The sequence below is a fragment of the Pararge aegeria genome, chromosome 27 (genome assembly GCF_905163445.1).
Source record: "Pararge aegeria chromosome 27, ilParAegt1.1, whole genome shotgun sequence".
NCBI classification, from domain to species: domain Eukaryota; kingdom Metazoa; phylum Arthropoda; class Insecta; order Lepidoptera; family Nymphalidae; genus Pararge; species Pararge aegeria.
In genome coordinates, this window is record NC_053206.1 from 3,173,846 (window position 1) to 3,195,779 (window position 21,934).

General features: G+C 39.0%; 2 protein-coding genes across 2 annotated transcripts in view; one reads left to right on the forward strand and one right to left on the reverse strand.

Moving 5' to 3' along the window:
* Nucleotides 1-1,515, forward strand: part of LOC120635601 — a 60,403-nt gene extending 58,888 nt beyond the window's left edge. The window contains exon 42 of the mRNA XM_039906616.1: nucleotides 1,048-1,515. The gene's annotated coding sequence lies outside the window, so the exon portion shown is untranslated. The remainder of the gene's footprint in view (nucleotides 1-1,047) is intronic.
* Nucleotides 1,516-13,267: 11,752 nt separating this feature from the next.
* Nucleotides 13,268-15,449, reverse strand: LOC120635799 (phosphatidylserine decarboxylase proenzyme, mitochondrial). Its single transcript, XM_039906958.1, has one exon. The coding sequence runs from the start codon at nucleotides 15,339-15,341 to the stop codon at nucleotides 14,193-14,195; it is 1,149 nt and encodes a 382-aa protein (XP_039762892.1). The 5' UTR covers nucleotides 15,342-15,449; the 3' UTR covers nucleotides 13,268-14,192.
* Between the last annotated feature and the right edge of the window lie 6,485 nt (nucleotides 15,450-21,934).

The following is a 21,934-nucleotide window of genomic DNA, read 5'->3' on the forward strand; positions in this document are numbered from 1 at the left end:
AGGTAGGGCCATACCCGTAATCGGTTTCTACGCGACATCGTACCGAAACGCTAAATTGCTTAGCGGCACACTTGGTAAAACCACTAACCTGATGAGTTGATATTAAGTTTGACCCTTGAGCCGAATAATGAAGTAATAGGCGATGCGACGCAGTAGGTCGAGGTATATTGTAAAGGATAACGGATAAGAATAGCATAGAATAAAATTACTTTATTTTATAAAATGTAGTACATTTTTTATGTTACAATAATTATTTGGGACTCCTAAAGCCTCAACTAATTTAATAGTATGCAATAATTAAAATTAAACTAAACGACTAAACAAAACTAGGGCAATCTGCAGTGACACTCGTGAATTTTATATAATTTATATCCAATTAATAATAAAAAAATGACTAATAAGAAAAAGAAAATATTCATCTAAATTAATTAATATATAATATGTGAATGTCAAATTTTAAAATAAAGTACAAAATATTTTAGTGTTAAAATAAAGTACTTAATATTTGCTTATCGGAAGCTGTAATTGGACGAAGTTAATGGGAATCAGTGGCATGTATTTAGCTAATTTATTTATTATAATAAAACTAGCTATTGACCACATTTTTCGTTCGTTTTACGGTTTTTTTGTTGAATCCCCTCGGAACCTTTTGTTGTCCTGGGATAAAAAATATCAAAATTCAAAAAATTCAAAAAATTCAAAATTCATTTATTCATTCGAGTAGGCCTACTTTTGAAAGCACTTTTGAAACGTCAAGTATGTATGTTTGTAGTGACTCTACCACCAGTTCGGAAAGCAGATCCTATGTCACTCGCTCCTTTCAACTATCTCTGTGCCAAAAATCAAGTCTTAGGTTACTTATATAGGGCGTGATGTAAGGACAAACAAACAAACAGATTTTCGGTTTTCATAATATCAGTAAGGATTGGCAAACCAAGTATAGTAAATGAAAGACTGTTACCTATAAACAGGGCAAAACTTATCAGGGTATGGAATACGTCCATTTTCATTCTTTATTGAAAAGTAAGATTATGTTTTTTTTTTCAGAATTCATAATCCTGGGACACCGTAGCAACACCAATCGCGCGCACGCAAAAGCGCGCTTCATCTTAGGCTGCATCATCACTTACCATCCGGTGTGATTGCAGTCAAGCACTTGTCTTTATATTTAAAAAAAAAAAAGAATAATCAAAATCTGTCAAAATTGTTCGCACTAAAACAGCTTAATTACAAACAACTGTCAAAGTTTGACGTACATTTTACTGTACATACAACTGTTGTTATCTCGATTCGACACAAAAAAACCTATGCTTGGATATTGAATAATCATCTCTGCCGAAAGGGGAAGAAGAAGTAATTTAAAACCGCGCTACTTAGTCTCAGATAATTCTTATGAAAATTTGGCTTAATTTGCTATAAACTCGGGGAAAAGCAGGAGAATCTGTTTGGTGTAATTTATAATTTTTTCAATCCTTATACGCCACACCAAACAGATCTTCGGCAATGTACCCTCTACGCACGTTTCGCTCCGAAACCGGAGTATCCTCAGAAGATGTTGACTTTACAATGGATAATTGTTAAATCAACATCTTAACAATTATTCTATTTCGTTTTAAAGTTATAAATTACACTATACAGATTCTCCTGCTTTTCGCGGAGTATAGCAAATTAAGCTTAATTTTCATAATATATCCTGGATTTCCGCAAAGTAACGCCTGCTTCGATCCAATATTCAGAAAATTCTGTCTGGTAACTGAAAGTTTGAATACATAGGGTAGTGTCCGTGTTGCCGTTAGGTGCCTCTTGGCAATACCGTAAAGAGAACCGAGTACCTTAGAGAAAAATTTCATATTTTCGATTTGACCTTTAAATTCTTCTTGCTATATCTAATTCTTGAGAATTAAAAAGAAGTTAAACATTATTTTGGGTTAATCTGAATTACAAAATTGAGCCCAGCGAACTAAAATTTTACAATTTTCACGAATTTTTCTAACTTTACCTAATAATTTATTTCTTTCAATAATACTAATTGTTTTGTTTCGTTTATCTGATACTGTCATACGCAAATCTAAAGACGGACATCGGAACAAGTTAACATTAACGGGTTATGTTCGGATAGATAACCGAGACGATGATAAGAGATAGATTGTTTTATTTTTTTAGTCTGGATTTGTGTGTAATTTTAACAGATTTTGACTAATGACCATTTCTTAGGAACTATTATAGACAACTGGCCCACATTATTCCAGAAATGTTTAGCCTACGAATGATGCCAACTTAACCGGTTCCAAAAAGTTGCCAACCGGTTTCAACACATTGCCAACTGGTTCTAAAAAGTTGCTAACTGGGTCTAAAGTTGCCAACCGGTTTCAACAAGTTGTTGACAGGGTCCAAAGTTGCCAACCGGTTTCAACAAGTTGTTGACAGGGTCCAAAGTTGCCTACTGGTTTCAACAAGTTGCCAACTGATTTTAGCAAGTTGCATTCGTGCAACCAGTTACGAACTGTCAGAAATGTGACTAGATATGGGCTTATCATGAGAACTTGAGTACAAGCTATTTATTCATTAATATACATTTTGATATACAAAATTTTATATTTACTTTATAAAATTGTATTAGTGAATACGTGGCTATAAAGTGAAATGTGTAAACACCGTGAAACGTCGTAGTTCTGCCCGTAGAGTATATTTTCGCAAAAAAAAGCATTATTGATATTAACCTTTCACTGGTCTAGTACAAGGAAAAGGTTCCTTATATCAGAATGAGCAGGGTTTTAACCGTATCCCACAACGCGGGCCAAGTGCTGGTTGGTGGACTCCACACGCAATTGATTGATTGATAGCTAGGTATTTTCTCTGTACTTTTGTTTGGTTTGCAATGAAAGAGTATTGCTTATTGTCATTCATTCAAAGCCATATTGTTAACAATACTGATTACATACGGATCATTCATTCATTCGGTCATTCAATATTTTTTATTGACTATGTTGATTATATTTGGTACAACGGATAAAATATCCTTTCGGGGCAAAATTAGACGATTTCTCGGTAATTTTTGAACTGAGAAAAAAGTATGCCGTGCATATTTTTTTTTTAAAACGTGTTCATCTAAAATAAGACTAAAAAAAAACATTTATGACGAGAGTAATAAAATTACGACTGTGCATATTGACTGAGATATGTCGACAATTTTGTATTGGGTCCACACACACGTGTTCGTACAAATATTGCAATAGATCGTGTCACATCGCTTGCATATAGTTAGTTATTAAAATTATTAACACCAAACAAGCAATTATTAAGATTTGTAATATTAACAACAAAAAAGTGTCACTAAGACTTAGAGATATTACTGGTAGATATTATGCAAGGAAGATTGGTTGTAGGATTTTAAGAGTTGAACGGATTTGGCCTCTAATTCTGTATGACATTGAAATTTTAATAAAATTTCAGAAAACATAAGCATAAGCAATAATAAATGCGCTGTAATATTTACACATACATATAGACAGAAAGTGAATTAACTTTATATTGTAAATATTTTGGATGTTATTTTGGAAGTTTTTTTTTTAAGCTTTTTTCACTTAGCGTACGGTTGCGTTCAAGTGTGTTTCGACCCTCCTATGACCGGAACGGACTTTAATATTAAGCGCCACTTATATATAATTATTGTAATAGCAGTGAATCTGTTCGTTTGTATATCACAAGGTATCTGCTAAAGGTTGTAAGATTTATTAATAAGAAACGTGTATATTATATCCAATATGTGTTTTATTTATAAATAAATTCCATCCTCATCATCTGTATGCCTGGTATTATTCTACTATTAGAAATACCAGATCATTTCTACCGCGCACTTGCAAATTGTGGAACAATCTCCCATGTGATGTGTTCCCTCCAAAATACAATCTGGAGTAAGGGGCGGATAAACAAATTCCTTAAAAGCCGGTAACGCATCGGTGGCTCCTCTGGTGTTGCAGATTTTTATAGGCGGTAGTGATCACTTAACATCAGGTGACCCACTTGCTCGTTTGCCCGCTATTAATTAAAAAAAAAACCGTACCCATTCATTATTTTATTTTATTTTACTTTCATTGGAAAACCAACAGTTGTAAATACTAAATAGCTAACAAATTGGGTCTCAGCGCGCAGAACCAATAAAGCAAAAAGAAGAAGAACAAATTGGGTGACTTAAAACAAGTTATTTTAATAAATTAAAAAAAAAATATATCCCAATGATTCGGCTGAGCTTGGTGATCTCCGCACAAGCGTGTGTCAAGTCGTGACAGTGCTGCACAAAAACTGTCAAAAAATATTTTTCTTGATTTTTTTGAAGTACAGATTGAGCGTTTCGCGGTGCACCTACGTGGCAGGTTTTTTTGTTATAATATTCTCGGCTTCCTTAATACGTATTAAAAGACTATCTAAAACACACACCATTTATTAATTAACACCAATATGCAGGTTCGGTACTCTTTACGGTAATCTTTTATTAAATAATCCTTAATACAATACCGAGGTTACTTATATTTTTCCAATACGCTTACAACATTTTTGCATGCGGCCAACTGAATGGAAAAATTACCGCCTTCCCGCCATTTTTCCAGCCGTCGTGTACCACCCGTTTTTCGTTTAAGCCCGCGCCGAGCGCGCCGCTTGTCCAATGCTGCCACCCACGTGACCCCAGATAACGCACAATATCCATGGACAACATACGTTTAACTAGAATATAGGTGTTATCACTATAGATATAGGATATCATATATCTAATTATTAAGAATAAATTACCGGTAATTTACCGATAATGAGTAAAAATCTAAATGGTTGGTATAAATAATCGATTTGATTGTTATTTCGAGTATACTCATTTTATTCATGTCTGTTCCCTATATCTTATCTTATATCTTCAAACGAGCAATTCTTTTTTGTATATAATTGGAATCTGGGAATCGGCTCTAACGATTTTCATGAAATTTAGTATACAGGTGGTTTCGGGGGCGATAAATTGATCTAGCTAGGATTCATTTTTATTGGAATCTCAGAATCATTTATATTGGACATACGACTATTTTTTTTAAGTCGATTCATTCGCGGACGAAGTCGCGCTAGTCCGCTAGTTCTCATAATATAAGGTAAACATAAATCTATATTATGCATAATTACGTAGTATAAATTTGCATGTTTCAAATTAATGGATTGTGATATTAAGTGAATTGAATTTAGGCGACAGGTTCAGAAGCCCTGGCTTATAATAATCCACTGCTGCACTGAAGGGAAACAGAAAGGTTTGCCTGAAGTTGGCTTCGATAGCTTTCACTGCATAAAAATCAAAATCTTTAGCACTAAATTACAAACTGTCGAAATGCGTTACATTTTATAATACTTATATGAAACTTAAGAGTTTGGAACATCGTCGCAAGGTTGCCTGCCTTTCGGTATTTTATAAGATATATTTCGGAGAGTGTGCTCAAGAACTATTTGATCTAGTTCCCCCCTCGCCTTTTTAACATCGAACCGCGAGGCACCGTAAGGATCTGCATCCCTACGTGTCGATATACCGCGGACGCGTACTAAGCGCTTCGCATCTACGTTTCTGATCCGCACCGCTAGGATCTGGAATGCCCTTCCAGCTTCTATTTTCCCCAGTACCTACAATATGAGTACCTTCAAATCAAGAGTGAATAGGCATCTTCTAGGCAAGCGCGCTCCACCTTAGGCTGCATCATCGCTTACAATCAGGTATGATTGCAGTCAAAGTCAAAGTCAAATATATCTTTATTCAAGTAGGCCCATAGGTGGCACTTTTGTTGCGTACATAAGAATTACACGGTAGTGAGATGATGGCGATAACCACATTCGTAAACTTAAAACTAAAGCTACGAGGGTTCCAAACGCGTCCTGGTCTAAGAAGAAGCCCACAACAAACTTAGCCGAGTAAAAGTCAAGCGCTCGTCTATAAACATTAAAAAAAAAAAATGAATCAAACTTGGAATGTAATCATCAACATAACAGTCCACTGGTGAACTAAAGGCCTCTACCAATAAAAGGTCGAAATAGGATCGCAGTAGAAGCTAGTTGTAGCATAGAGGACGCTGTTACCCGCTCTTCGTTTTATTGCCTTAGTAAGGGGTGTGATGTCGACAACTGTAACGTAAGTAATAATAATAATAAATATACTACGACAATACACACATCGCCATCTAGCCCCAAAGTAAGCGTAGCTTGTGTTATGGGTACTGAGATGACTGTTGAATATGTTTATGAATAACTAGCGTACCCAGCCCGCTTCGCCGGGCTAGATTTGGTTTTATTTTATTTAAACAATAAACTTACATCATTAAATTTTTAATTTAAGTCTCATAATATATTAAATCATTTATTTCTCTCCGTATTCATTATCTTCTATTCTCTTCTCGAGCGGGTGAAGATCATTATCTACACCCATGTACACCCAACAATAGAATATCATCATAGTAAATAAAAGCGGTATTTAACAGTTTGACAGTTCAAAAAGTGCTCCGATCGTCACCGAACTTTACAGGATTACTCGCCAGGTCAATCCGGAGATTCCCTGAAAGTTTCATTGAAATCGGTCCAGCCGTTTCGGAGGCTATACGGAACATATCCACACACTTTCTCTTTTATATATATAGAAGATAGATATACATAAATACTTAGAATAAACATATAAAAACCCGGACACTGAAAAACATTCATGCTCATCACACAAACATTTTTCCAGTAGTGGGAATCGAACCCACGGCCCAACTCAGAAAGCAGGGTCGCTGCCCACTGCGCCAGTCGGCCGTCAAGTAAGTATGAAGAGATTCCTGATTTAAATTTCACTAAACGACGTAGCGTTTAAATTAAGCAATGTAAATTTCACTGTAGCGGTCTCCACATTACCAATACTAGATGGCGCCACAAAGATCCTGCATCGCGCTATCAAAGTGTTTATATGAAACTGACCATATACAGATCTTCCAAAGATAAATGTCCGGAGCTGGATCACCCGCTTTACACGGTGAAAGAAAGCATCGTGAGGAAACCTGTATATCTGATTTTATAAATTTAAAAAGCATATAAAAATTTTCGAGTGCGGTTACAGTCGCTATAAGACTGATATAAAAAGGCATATACTAATTTCGGCATCGATGGTAGGAGAGCCGTGGCTTAATTTGAAAAAGCGCTCAGGCCGCGATTGCCAGAGAGTCGCAGGTTCAAATCCTGTCGGTTCCGAAAATTTTTATAAGCATTTTAAATTTATAATATTGATAATTCCTCCAAGTGTAGGTAAGAACACTAATAAAAATTATAAAACTGTATACCTGAGTTCTCCATAATATTCTCAACTGCGTGTAAAGTCTACCGACCCACACTTGGCCAGCGTGGTAGACTGCGGCCTAGACCATAGAATAAAGAACATACAGAACCCTCATTCAGTCATTATTGCGTGCAGTGCATAGTTTCTAAGAACAGTAAAAAACTGTGACTCACTCTCAGACAGACTCACTGCGGATGTGGCTAGCTCACAAACCTTTTTCCATTTTATAGCGTTCATAACGTTTAGAACATTAAAATTCATATTATTTAAAATGTGCTTCTATGTCGGCAATCCGCATACGCAATTCTAAGTGAATCACACGGAATCGGGACCAGTGTGCTTTGGCTTTATTAAATATTTGTTCTATTTTATCAAAGAAAAAAAAACTAATTGCGATATTTCACATGCAAGTGACAAGTGTTGGGTTTTCATGTTAGCCAATAAATAAATGAGAAATTAAGAGTGTTGTAATAACACACCTGGTGCGTAAGGGCCGCATAGCCTTCGCGATAAATTTCACACGCCAGGCGTGTGGGCCCGCAGGCTCGTAGCGCCTGTTTCGAATATGCTCTACCGGTGCGTAAACACGCCTAGCGTCTAATCCAATAGCACCTATTTATTAATATTAGGGCAGCAGTCAATGTGTTAAAGGAATAATTACTGTCAACTGCTAAATGAAGTGGCAAACCGCCTGTTCGTGAAACATGACTAGAGTGGAGTGGTTTTTGATGCTTCAATATTAGTCATGTACACGGTTTTTGTATGTTTTTAATTCTGTGGATTAACCCCCTTCTCATTCTGAGAATAAACCCGTGCCCAGTAGTGGGCCGGTAAGAGGTTGATGTTGAAACGACGATGATAACTCCAGCCCAAACCGAGTTGCATAACTTGTCTATCAATATTTAGCCAAGAATCTCTGCCGCAAGTTGTCAAAACATATTCAAAAAATAAAAAAAAAAAGCAAATTATTTTGTCATTTATTTATTTTTATTAGGTACATAATACTTAAATGTACAAGGTAAAAATTCTTTTATTTTTACTCTTTATCATCTATAATTTAATATAAATAGTTCATAGATACTCACAAGTATCTATAAACTATGTCTACCATAAAACTCGATTTCTATTTTTTTTTTGTAACACTTTGGGTTCACTATTTAATATGTACTAAAACTAACTGAACTATTTTTTTTTATCTGAATGGCTGAATGAGGTAACTGTATGTTTTTAATTCTATGCTTACACCCTGTGGATCGACATAGCATATATTTATTTTATGATCCTAGAAAAGCCTCTATAGTCGTTACCAAAACATTTTTTTTTACTTAGATACCTTGGATCCAGGTGACAGTTGTAAGATACCAAACACTCAGAACAAGAAACTGATTCAGATAATTAAAAAAAAAAAACTTTATGCAGACTTGGAGTTTGGACCATTTGCATCTTGTAAACTACACAAAATGATTAAATAGAAATGACAATACATTTAGTTCAGTTAATTTAGTAACTTTGGACTAAATTCTATTCATATAAACACTTTTACATGCTCTTTTGCATCGATTCTTTGTACATAATATTTCTTCGATCACACACATTTTTTTTTAAATAATGCCGCACGTTAATATATTATAGGTGCACCAAGTCATTTATAATCAAGAAAACTTGTATAATAACAAAGATCTTGACTTTTGAGCAAAAAAAATATATCTCTTGCTTTAAAGCCAAAAATCGTTAACTTTGGAGTATGCAACATTATTCTCATTACATTAACTATTAAAACCCATAATAAGCGACGGCAAGCCAAACCACAAAAGTCAAAAAACCCACGCAGTAATTGGAAGTAAATATACCTACAACATATATCACTATAAACCTAGCTATATTTAAACTATGGAGGGTAGAGGTAAGGAGAGTCATCTTATATGGGAGAAAAGTTGAAAAAGTGTCCAGTGTATGCGCTAAATAACAGTTCAAAAATCCTCCACAATGGCGCTGGTGGATGCACAGGGTATGGTATGAATGTAGCAATCGTAGATGAATTGAAGTATGCCGAGTTAAAAAATTTAATGTCATTATCGACTAAAGTAGTTAATTATTGAGAATTTCAACAACTTACGTTGTACAAAATATTGTGGTAAATATAACCTTACTTCCTTGTATCTCCATACTTCCTTGTTTATTTTTCAAGCCTACTCTAACAATATTTATATTTGGCGCTTCTTTTAAGAGTTACCCTGATGCAAATGTGGCGCCATCCTAATTTAATACATTTTGACGACACTTTTTCATATACACAGATGACTCTCCTTACCTCTACCCTCCATAATTCAAACGTTCAAAAAGAATAAATAATATAGTGATTTCTATTTTGTAAAGAAAATAGAAATTCTATAGGTACGTATGCAATTCGTGTTGCAAATTTCGTTTTGTACACCGATCCTTGCTGTGGAATTCAAGGTCACGCGGCTAAATAATTGTTTTGTAACAAACAACTTCTATATTTGAGACGTAAAGTCGTGATGCAGTCAGTTCAACTAATTACTTCGTGTTACGTTGTATCTATTGTTAGGATTGCAAAAATAGTATCGAAGTATCGATTTTGTTGGATTTGTTGAAATAATATCATTCATTTCAAGAAGCCTATTTTATAAGCTTGGAACGTCAAGTCAGTCTGTTTACAGTGATTTCAATGAATGAACGCAGATTCTATGATATTGCATTTTCATTCTTGTGAGAGATAGTAATTAAATAAGTAAATTCATTTATCACGTAGTAACCATGATTTATTAAATACTAGATGAGCCCTGCGGCTTCGCCCGCGTAATTTTGGGAAGCTGCGTACTTATACATAGTCTACACCTATAGTATAGTCATATATGAGATTTTTTTATCATACGTATAATCTTTTTTTCAATGAAAAGTATACTATTATTTCTAATACCTCCAAGAATGTGTATAAAAATTTTCATGAAGATCGGTTCAGTAGTTTTCGCGTGTTACATTCACATTTATAATATTAGTAGGGATGTTTTTTACATTGTTTGAACTTTGTTATTATACAATATACATATATCGATATTCGACATCAGGTATCAGAAACGTATTAAATACGACATATTATTTCCAAGAACTGATGCCACTGGAGTCCAAAATAAAAAACCCAAGTACAAAATATTTTTTTTTTGAAAATTTCTCAAATAAATCGTTTTTTTTAGATTTAACGCAATTCATTATATTTATTTAATTAATAAAGATAAATTTTGGCACTTTACAACTACATCGCAATACCCATAGAAATATAGTCAAGTAGTTATAGTACGATGATTAAGGATTACGAAAAACTGAGTTTCCTACTACCTCCGCTAGCTCCTTTTCAAATTGTCTATTTTTCGCAAAAAAAAAAAAATTGTTACGTCATAGTACATCGGGCCAACGACATTATCCTGTATAATTTCCTATCCTGTTATGAAAATGTTGGTCTAAAGTTGAAAATTTAAGTTAAACTTTTAACTTGAATTTTAACGGAACATACATAGGTTCCCCCCACACCCTAAATTTTTTTATGACGTCAACTGACCGGCCACCCTGTATATACTCTAAGGAGGTATTTATAGTTTATTTTTTAATGTACTTTTTATAGTTTTAAACGAAGAGTCACTATTTGATGTTGAAATGCGATAAAAGTACATTTATGGCCTTTAGTTTCCACAGCTAGGTTGGTCGTGTATATATAGAGCATTCAAAGCGTCGTATCGCAATCAAAATCTGGCAATATTTTCACTCACTTGTATTATACGACAAGTGAGTGACCTAAACCTTTAGTAGCGTGTGCTACTATAGGTTTAGGTGTATTAGATTGACAGATGTGCGTCGAGGAAATAATACTTAAGCGTCCGACAGAGATAAACAATTCTAGGACAATGACTTTCCTTTAGTACGACGCGTATATTACTACAGTTCTCGTCACGAAAGTTGAAACTTTTAATTCCCAATGGCATAAGAATATCGAGTATGTTCCAAAAATAAACAACAAAAACGTTTTATTAAAAAAAAAAAAAATCTTTTTTAAGTGTACTTTTATTATTTTCTTATCCGTTCAAAATAAACCTTTCACAAAAAATAACTATAAATTGTATACACTGTAAGCAGTGGCGTGCACTTCATGCATGCACAAAAACACCGCCTACCCTAAAATTGATACATAGCTATTATAGGAGTAGGATTTTTGCAGTTAATGCAATTTTCCTGCCGTTTGCATACCCTGGTAAGAAACCCAGTGCAAGCCACTGATTTGCAAGACACGTTAGAAAAAAAAAAATCGGTGTTTATACTTAGATATCTGTTTATCTGAGTTTCCTGCCGGCTCTTCTCGGTGGAATCTGCTTTCCGAACCGGTGGTAGAGTCACTACAAACAGACTTGAAGTTTCATAAGGGGTTATTAATTAGGCCTACTTGAAATAAATGGAATTTGAATTTGAATTTGATAAACTTATGCCATAACTATATTATATTTATCACTTGAACAAACTAATTGATTCAAGTGACAGATTGACGCTACTGTAAAGCCAATACATTCGGTGGTCTTCGTTGTTTAACAACTTAACTAGTCACTTTTACACATAATTACCGTCAAACTCATAAAGTACCCCCTTTATATTAATACATATATACATATGTATTAATTATTATGTTTATTTCCATTGGTTTCCATTAATACATATATACTAACTATGTAACTATTTAATTTCCAACCCTACGGAGGTTAATTACGGGATGAAAATATAATGTGTCACACAGCACAAGAAAATTCCTATGGGAAACTTATCAGATGGTTTACGTAGACAAAGTCACAGGGGGCCCTTAGTACACTATAAAATAGCATTTTGGCCTTCAATTTTCAATAATAAGATTTGTTCTAAATAAACTATTCCATATTGCAAACTCCAACTGTCAAATAACATTATAAATTTACACATTAAAAATATTTATTGACTTACGTACATACAAAAACTACAAAATAAGTTACGCTTTCATTAAATTCTGTCTCTCACAAAGATTATTCAAATCTTTACAATTACAAACAAGCTCATATAGTACATCGAAGGACACTAGTCAAAATTAACAAAGGTCCATATAATTTTATCTTAAAAAGATTACCACACATCTATATTTCAAAACCAATCTAATATACATCAAACTTTTCGACGTTACAATAATATATTAAAGCCAAGTTTACAAAATAGTCAAACCACTAAAAAACACATGAGATACAATGATTCTTAAGTTTAATTTGCTATGCTCTGCGAAAAGCAGGAAAATCTATATGGTGTAATTTATAATTTTTTCATTCTTCGTTCCAACACCAGAGCAACCTCAAAAATTCAAAATTCATTTATTTCATGTAGGCCTCATATAAGCACTTTTGAAATGTCAAGTGTGTCACAGTTCGGAAGGCAGAATCTACCGGGAAGAAGCTGGCAAGACACTCGACCCAAGACATGTTGATTTTAGATTAAACAATGGCTACGTCTAAGCAAAATGGAGAGTACATTGCTGAAGATCTGTTTGGTGCGGAGTAGTAGAGTAAAGATTGAAGAAATTATAAGTTACACCATACAGATTTACCTACTGTTTGCAGAGTATTGCAAATTAAGCTTAGTATTCATTGTATATCATGGAAAGTAACATAATCATGCTTATATCCAATATTTAAAAACACAGCATTTTTTTTAACAATGACAGGGATATTGTCGTAAAACTGGTTAGAAGTTAGCAATTTAATTGCAACCATGCTAATTCAGCTATACACAAATTACCAAAATAAACAAAATTGACAAATCTTCAGTAGAATTTAAAATATATGTATATATAAACCATGCATTGAATATAAATTCTTATAATATATAAATATATATATATCAATATCATTGTAAGTACTGGTACATTCAGCTATTTCTGACAACTAACATATTCATGTTATTTTGATTTAAAAAACAAAATAATTTTGATGAAATATCAATGGGAAAATGGGAAACACAAACAAAATAATTAAAAACCATCTCCTTTTTTTGTGGTCGGCTTACAAGATCTTATATTCCAGTGGGAACATTATAAAATCGACAGATCCTACTTGAAGAGTTGTCAGTTTTGTTTATTTACAGTATTGTTTTCAGTATTACAGAACATTGTTTGCATAATGGCTGAAGTTATAATACTCTTGCTAAAACATAACTTTAGCCAATAGTTCAAGTGTCAGCCACTTAAAAACGGTGGCATTTATTGTAGTTTATAATTTTTTTGAGTTAGGGCACTTTGATACTAGAACATAATGGACAGCCCCCTTTTGGTGTATCTTTTCTGACATACCATGGTAGGATTTTGTTTCACTTGGGGGAGGGGTTTGAATCCCAGCTCCTAATACCAAGTTATACATTTTAAGCAATTAAAATATAACTTGCTTCAATGGTGAAAAAAAAACGTCGTGAGAAAACCTGCAAATGAGAAGAAACAAGGTAAAGAAATGTTGACTTTGGTGATTGCAAGAGCAAGGAATAGATAAACTCAGTATACTGTTCTGCAGTACTCAATTACAGTCAAAGCTTATATACATTCTATGTATGTTTCAGCTTGATTTAGTGTACAACTGCTTCTGCCATGTGTATTGTTCGCAAATGACAGGTTTGTTGATCGTCAGGTAAGATATACAAAAAGGCATTTGGAAGTGGCGTAGCAATTTTAGCACTAACTAAACACACAATTGACTACAAGTAAAACATTGCTAATAAAACAAAACTGCTATAGTGTCAGCAAAATGACATAGAATACAATAGCCGCCTGCGCCATGTGAAATAAGTCATCATAAATCGGTCATCTAGAAAACTCCTTAGATGCTGTAGTCAACGCTTGGCCAACAAGCACTCTTTCGCCCGCATTCAACTCAAACTTGAAATCCGCTGGGGCTTCAAACAGCAGGATTATTGTACTGCCCATATTGAATTGACCGAATAACTCCCCCTTTTTATAGGTCACTCGATGCATCTCTATGTCGTCAATGCGATTTCGCCTTCCTTTAGTGTTTGTTCTTAAGTCAGGGTCACTATAAATCTCTATAGAACCAACATTAGTAGCTCCCACAGCTGTCATAGAGAAGAATCCATGTTTCCATTCCCCTACGTAAACAGCTCTCTCGTTGATAGTAAAAAGTCCAGGAATTAATCGCGCCAACCATGGGTTTACAGACAAAAGCTTGCCTGAGAAATGCCTACGAAAGTTTGACGTCCAATCGCAGGGGGAATGGAACCTATGATAGTCCCCAGGAGCTAAATATATTATACATTGGTGTAGAATATTTTTTTTGTTCTTTAAAAGGGAATTATAGTAACTCTTATCGTTTGTTTTAGACCATTTGTTCTCGCCTAGGAACTCTTCAAGGCTATATGTCACACCTTTGACTTGCTCAATCTTATCAGTATCAGCGGGGCCACAGTTTAGGACTATACCATCGCATGGTGATACACACGCTGCTGGTGATATGTATCGTGCGCCGTCTCTCAACGCGCGTGTAAAGAAGGCGGACAAACTTTTGTAATACGTGAGATCTGTTACCGCAGCGTCGTTTAAGTTAACATTGAACAATCTTACGTACGTACCGTAAACGAAGGTCCTTATCGAGATTGGCAGCTCGCAGGACGCTAGCTTCCCCCACAATCTGCTCGTGATTCGAAATGGGAACATTTCGTAAAATTTTATTTCCACTTTGGAGAGCTCGTAATTCACGCTCGCGCGTATATAACACCATCCCACGTAAATAACACTCCCTAAAGGCATCCATCGCGTGAATATCGCTCGGAAATTCATCCATTTCGTCTTCTGAAGCTCATTAGCCGTACTGAAACCGTTATTGACGCTCTTTGTTTGATTGTGAATCGTCTGCCGAAATGGTTTGTGAGGTCTCATCCGCCGAAACATCGGATTAATGACGGGAAGGCAGCTACGAATGCGCGTCGGCGGGAACATTTCGCACTCGTACTCCTTCCGCCCTTGATATAAAAATAAATAATGTTTACCTAATTACTTTCTGTAATTGATTTACGTAAAAATTAATCACGTCCGATAAAATTATTAGCCTTCTTTCATTCTTTCACAAAAAGTCTATTTCTGACAGATTATTTATTAAAATGCGTTAGCGTTCTGAAATGAAATAAAGTATTAAAAATTAGGTGAGCATTGAAGGTTTCGTCAACCAAACAAATCCAAAATATATTAACTTTTTTATATCTAGTTGATTTAGTATATATTATATAAAACATTTATCTTTTTAAGGCTAAAAGAAATAACATAGTAACACCTTTAAATATAACTTGGTGATTTTCGAACGAGTTCGACAAGCAAACGCACGTGAAGATATAAACAACAACAACGTTGTTTGTAGCCGCTTTATCTGTATCTTGTACGATCTTCTTTGGCTCAAAGCAATCTTGGACAGCAGACATGAATTATTTATGAAATAATAATAGGTGTGGCCATTTTGCTTCCTAGGAGATAGCACGTGTCTGTATTTTTTCTGCGAACTTTCGATTTTGATTGCAAAGTTTTTGTGGTTTGTTGTGTAACTCGGTACATCGGACGACAGTAAGTGCTTTAACCCATCTTGTACGCCGCTAACTAAGCCTGCAATGCCTCCTATCCCGCCTAAGCCCCCTGACCTGAGTAGCAATGTGGGCTTTGCTATGGGCTCTCAGGCTTCTGGGTCGCAAGACGCGGTGGCTGGGGAATCGATGGATACCTCCGACCCTTCCCGCAGATCCAACAAAAGATCCTCAGAGCAGGTGGACGCTCAGCCACCGGCTAAATTATCAAACAGGGCACCATCTGATCCCATTATTTCGTTGTACATCCATCCCAACCTTAAAGAAGGCAGAAAATACTCCAACAAGGATGAGGGCCTGTTCCTTGTTCACGTTTCGCGCGTCGAGTCTGCCTCTTCTGCCGGCACTACCCTAAATCCAATTAAGTTCGGTAAATAAATTTAACTCACCAGCAGCAGCTAATTCATTTTTAAACAACCCCCTTCTGGCCGCTAATCAGTATGAGGCTGTGATCCCCTCTTTCAACATCACGCGTATGGGTATTGTGAGGGGAGTTCCCTCTGACCTCTCCCTGGCGGACTTCGTTAAGGATGCTGAGGTCCGTCCGGTCCATCCAGTTGTGGGGAGATACTCAAAGCTAGACGACTGAACCGGAAGGTTTCCAAAGAAGGTCGTGTAGAATGGGTCCCTACGGGGACGGTGGTGATAACTTTTAGTGGCCAAGTTCTGCCGCATAGAATATTTTGTTGTTACACTGCCATGTCTGTGGAAATATACCAGGTCGCAGATCAGTGTCGTTCTAAGCCGAAATGTTACAAATGTGCCCAAGAACACGTTGGCAAAAATTGCTCTACCACAGAGTCGTTAGCTCGGTGCCTGTTTTGCTCGGGTAAGCACTTTGCCACGAGTCAGTCCTGCCCCGAGCAAACCCGGCAGAAGTCCATCAAAAGTACTATGTCGCAAGAAAATATCTCCTACTCGGAAGCCTGTGAAAGATATCCCCCTGTCTCAAGAACCTACTCAGATGCTGCCCGAAGTAATCCATCTCAAAATCCAACAATTTCTTCCCCAGCTCCCCCTTCCACTCATTCCTATAGGAAAACAACAACTCCAAGATCTCCCCGTCGCCCGTCACCACAAGGTTACGACCGTTTGGCTCACCAGTCAATCATCGCCGACCGTGACCCCCCTCCCTCGAGTAATGGAATCGTTCTTCAGCCCCAGGGTCCCGCTCTCCGTACTTTCTCTCTGCCTTCATCTAGTGACAATCTGTTGGATGTTTTGCTGACCCTTTTGATTAATATGTTTAGCAAGATGAATGACTTCCCTCTACCGCCCAACGTCGCCAATAAACTGTCTGAATTCCTAAATATTATTAAAATTCCACTTCATCCAATGGAATAGCCACAGTCTACGCCCAAAAAAACATGAAATTTTACATATGATTGCCTCGTATGATCCTGTTGCCTTTGCTATTTCGGAGACTTGGTTAGTCCCGGGATCACGGTTTCGGGTTTCTGGGTACTCATGTCTCCGGGATGACAGAGGCGATGGATATGCTGGAGCAGCTCTTCTTATTAAATCTTCTGTCACATTTACCCGTCTTTCTCTTCCTCCCTTTCCAACGAGCATCAACGCTGTTGCTGCCAAAATCAGGGATATATCTGTTCTTTCTATCTACATTTCGGACTCTCACGCTGTTCATATATCTGATCTTGAACCCATATTATCCTCTCTTTCCGGCTCTTTCCTTATCTTAGGCGACTTCAACTGCCACCACCTTATGTGGGGAAGCGCAGATTATGACATCCTTGCTTGTGATTTAGTGGACCTTATGGAGGATAAAAATATCTGCCTCCTCAATGATGGCTCCCCAACTCGCAGGACTGCCCAGGAAAGAATACCAGTGCGGTTGATCTTTCCCTTTGCTCCCCCAATTTCGGTACTCTTCTTTCTTGGTCTGTTTTGCACGACTCCTACGGTAGTGATAACCTCCCTATCCTAATTTCCTGTCCCACCTCTTTTACTCAACCCAAATCCCAATTAAGTTCTCGTAGTTACCTCCTTTCTAAGGCAGATTGGGAACAATTTGCCAAAGATTTTGACGCTTTTGTCAATAAATTCCCTGTATTGTCGCAGGATAATGCACTAGATTGTCACGAGAAATTGGTGACCTCCCTCAAAGCTGCCGCTGACAAAAACATCCCTATTAGACAAAGAGGTAAATCGTCTAAACCCTCTCCCCCCTGGTGGGGTTCGGAATGTTCGGACATGATCCGCCGCAGAAAAGAAGCCGAAAAAGATTATTGTAACTGTATGACCATCGATTGATTTGGGGGATGACGTCGCTCGCGTCCGTAGGAATTACCACCCTGTCCTTCAACAGGGCCCGCCCTACACGTGTCCCCTGGGTGGTGCAAAACGAGCTGACAACGCCGAACAACAGGCGGCGGTAAATTATCCTGACCACGGTTACCACAAACCCTGAGTCATTAAATACCCTCAAAAAAGGTGGCAGTAGTACCTTGGGAAAGTACTGCTAGTATTTTTTCCCAAACACCCAATCCAAGGTGTCACACGACCCGTGCCGATGGATGAATGGCTGATGGGTTAATCAGTCCTGAACGGAGTCTCCTCGAAACCGGAGCTAATCGAGGTAGTATCTTGCCCTTCGGGTCTCATGCGGGGCTCTGGTGCCTTGCGACATTTTATTTCCCTTGCTACTCGTGGGACTTGCATGGATACAAACATGTCAAATTTACTACCATCCACCTCTGGTGGATTAGACCAGGAGCAGAGGAGTAAGACTGATCCAGCACCAACTGGTATTTTCCAGGAGCTGGGGACGCCTAGTGACTCTGCAACAACTGGAGCACCTTCGGCGCTGGACCGGGATGTTACGATGGAGGACGGAGGTCATACCACCTCTGCTCAGCCCTCGAGCAAACCTGCCCAGCCCGACAACATCTACGTCAATCCAGCGTTTAGACGCTTGAGTGGTGCAGGAAAAAAGAGAATGTGGAGGCTCCTGAAGGGGGGTCTCGAACTCAACGAGGCCATTCTTCAGGCAGGCAAACCTTGCTCGACTCAACCGGATGGTCAGCGATATAACCTCAAGAGGGGCAGACCAGAGGACAACTCCCCCAAGGAGAAGCCGAGCAAGGCTCCAAAATTGTCCACTACACCTGTGAGGCGGGGTACTAACCCGCCTCTCAGCTATAGGGACATAGCGGGCGCGACAAGAGTTGGCATCCGAAATGTGGCGCCAATGACAGACGCGCAAATGAGTTCGGTTCGTGCGGCCCTGGTCACCTTCCTGAACACAAAAGGGAGGTGCATGGACAACAGAGGCGCTGGACACTCCTTTCTGGGCTTTACTCACAAGGCAGGATGGATTCTCGTAACCTGTGAGAACCAACGCAGCAAAGACTGGCTTGTGAGTGAAGTCCCAAATTGCAAGCCATGGCCTGAGGCGAACCTATCCATAACGGAGGATAGCGAGCTTCCAAAGCCATGGATTGCAACCACCCTCATTCCGGCGACTGATGCGTCCTCTGTCTCTGAGGCTCTGGACACCATCAGATACCAGAACGAGGGGCTTTACCCTGAACACTGGAGAGTCCTCAACGAGAAGGTCGACGGAGCAGGCTTGCTGCTATCTCCCTCGACGAGATCTCCGTTGAGACCCTCCGCGCACGTGACTTTCGGGTCAATATTGGTTTCAGGAAGATAGTGTTCAGGGAGAGAGGGGCCAATACTGGTTCTGCCTCGGCGGCAGCTGCAGAGGTGCACACAAACCCGGCGACTGCAGCACCTGGCTCGACTAGCCTGGGAGTGGGGTCGGCTGGGCTAAACACCAGTCCGGCACCACCCGCTCCTGGCCCAAGCGGGCTGGGGGGCAGGAGCGCGGGGCACCAGGAGAGAGCAGTACCCGGTACAAGCGGACGGGGGGGGGGGGGGGGGGGGGCTGCCGGCCGAAAAATTGGTAGTTCCTACAACCCTGTATCGAGCGGACTGGCGGGCTCTCATACTGGGCAAAACACCTCTGCGGCTGGCCGTAGAGGAAAGGCGGGCAAGGGGCCTAAGGGGGCTCATTCCGGCAGAGGGCACGCGCCCTCTCCAACGGGAGGAGGCTCTGGTGGACCCGCACCCGTCGTTAAAAGGGCCAAATAAATGGCGACTCCCGGGGCACCGGCGAGGGTCCTCCAAGCTAACCTTCACCACGCGGCCGCCGCTGCCGCGGTTGTGGAGAAGGTTCTTGTAGAAGGTAAATTCAACCTCGCCCTCATCCAAGAACCCTGGGTTTCGCACTCAAACGTCCTAGGCCTGAACGCTGGGGGTAAGTTACTATCAAATACCAACGGTTGCAGGCCTAGAGCTTGTATTGTTTTCAACAGAAACATTAACTTTCTGCCGATTCCAGAATTATGCACTAACGACCTGGTGGCGGCATATGTTGACCTCAACAGCTGGGGGGGCAGAAGAGTCATCCTCTGCTCGGCGTATTTACCCGGTGAGGTCACCAATCCGGATGTCGGCCTACTCCCGGTGGTAGAGTACGCATGGGATGTGACGCCAATGCCCACCACGACGCCTGGGGCAGCAGCGACATCAACGAAAGGGGTGAGTACCTTTACGATTTTCTTCTTGCAAACTGCCTTCAGCTCTTAAACAGGGGAAACACGCCTTTTATAACAAGGGCAAGACAGGAGGTCTTAGATATTACTTTCGCGACTACCAATCTAGCCAGGTATATAGAAAACTGGATGGTAAGCGATGAACCTTCCATGTCGGACCATCGACACATCAACTTTAACTTAAAGTCATGCTCCAGCATGGAAACAGTTACTTACAGGAATCCGAGGTGCACCTCTTGGGACAGTTTCCGAAACAATCTAGAGAGCAACCTGGAACTGGTCCCCAAAAGTATAAAGACCCGTGTTGACCTTGACCTTGCGGTGGATGCTGTCTCCAGAGGTACAATCAGTGCCTTTGAAGACAGTTGCCCGCTTAGGGTGAAGACCACACGGCGTAAGGCACCGTGGTGGAACTCGAGGCTAAAACGACTCCGAGACAAAACACGAAAATTATTCAATAGGGCGAAGGCGACCAGAGAATGGGACATTTATAAAAAAGCCCTAACTGAATACAATAAGGAGATAAGGAAAGCCAAGCGAGCATCGTGGAGGAGATTCTGTGAGGAAATTAGCAGCCTGCCTCAAGGTGCGAGACTCCACAAAATGCTAGCTAAAGCGAAACCCAATCAATTGGGGCTCCTGAAAAATCCTGATGGAACCTTCACGTCAAGTGAGAAGGAAACCCTAGAACTACTAGCCACAACTCACTTTCCAGGAGCGAATATCGGGTACGCTGGAAGTACTATGGCATGCTCTCTCGGCCATCCAAAAGTTGAGGATTGGAGAAGGGCATACATCGTCTTCAGACCTGGCACTGTGAGGTGGGCTATAAGCTCTTTTAACCCGAATAAAGCATGTGGAACTGACGGCATTACTCCCCTTCTTTTACAAAAGGGAGCCCAGTTGTTAGTTCCGCACCTGGTAAAAATCTTCAGGGCAAGCTACGCCTGGGGACTCATACCGGAACAATGGACCCAAGTTAAGGTCATCTTTATACCCAAAACGGGGAAAAAGGATTACGCACTGCCGAAATCCTTTAGACCCATAAGCCTATCCTCGTTCTTACTAAAAACGATGGAGAAAGTGCTTGATAGGTATATCAGAGATGCGTTTCTCATTGAAAGACCCATCCATGCTACCCAGCACGCATATTGCAAGGGCAGGTCCACTGAAACTGCTCTGCTCAGCCTTGTTGACAAGGTTGAAAAGGCGCTGGAGGATAAGGAGATCGCACTCTCTGCTTTTCTGGACATTGAGGGAGCATTTGACAACACTCCGATACGCACACTGGTGGGCGGTCTTGTCAATAAGCAGGCTGATCATACAACCATCAGGTGGGTAGAGGCAATGCTCTCCAACCGGAATGTAAAAATCGAATTAAACA

Excerpts from the sequence above, each read along its gene's own strand:
- LOC120635799 (XM_039906958.1), bottom strand. The coding sequence starts at position 15,341 with ATGTTCCCGCCGACGCGCATTCGTAGCTGCCTTCCCGTCATTAATCCG.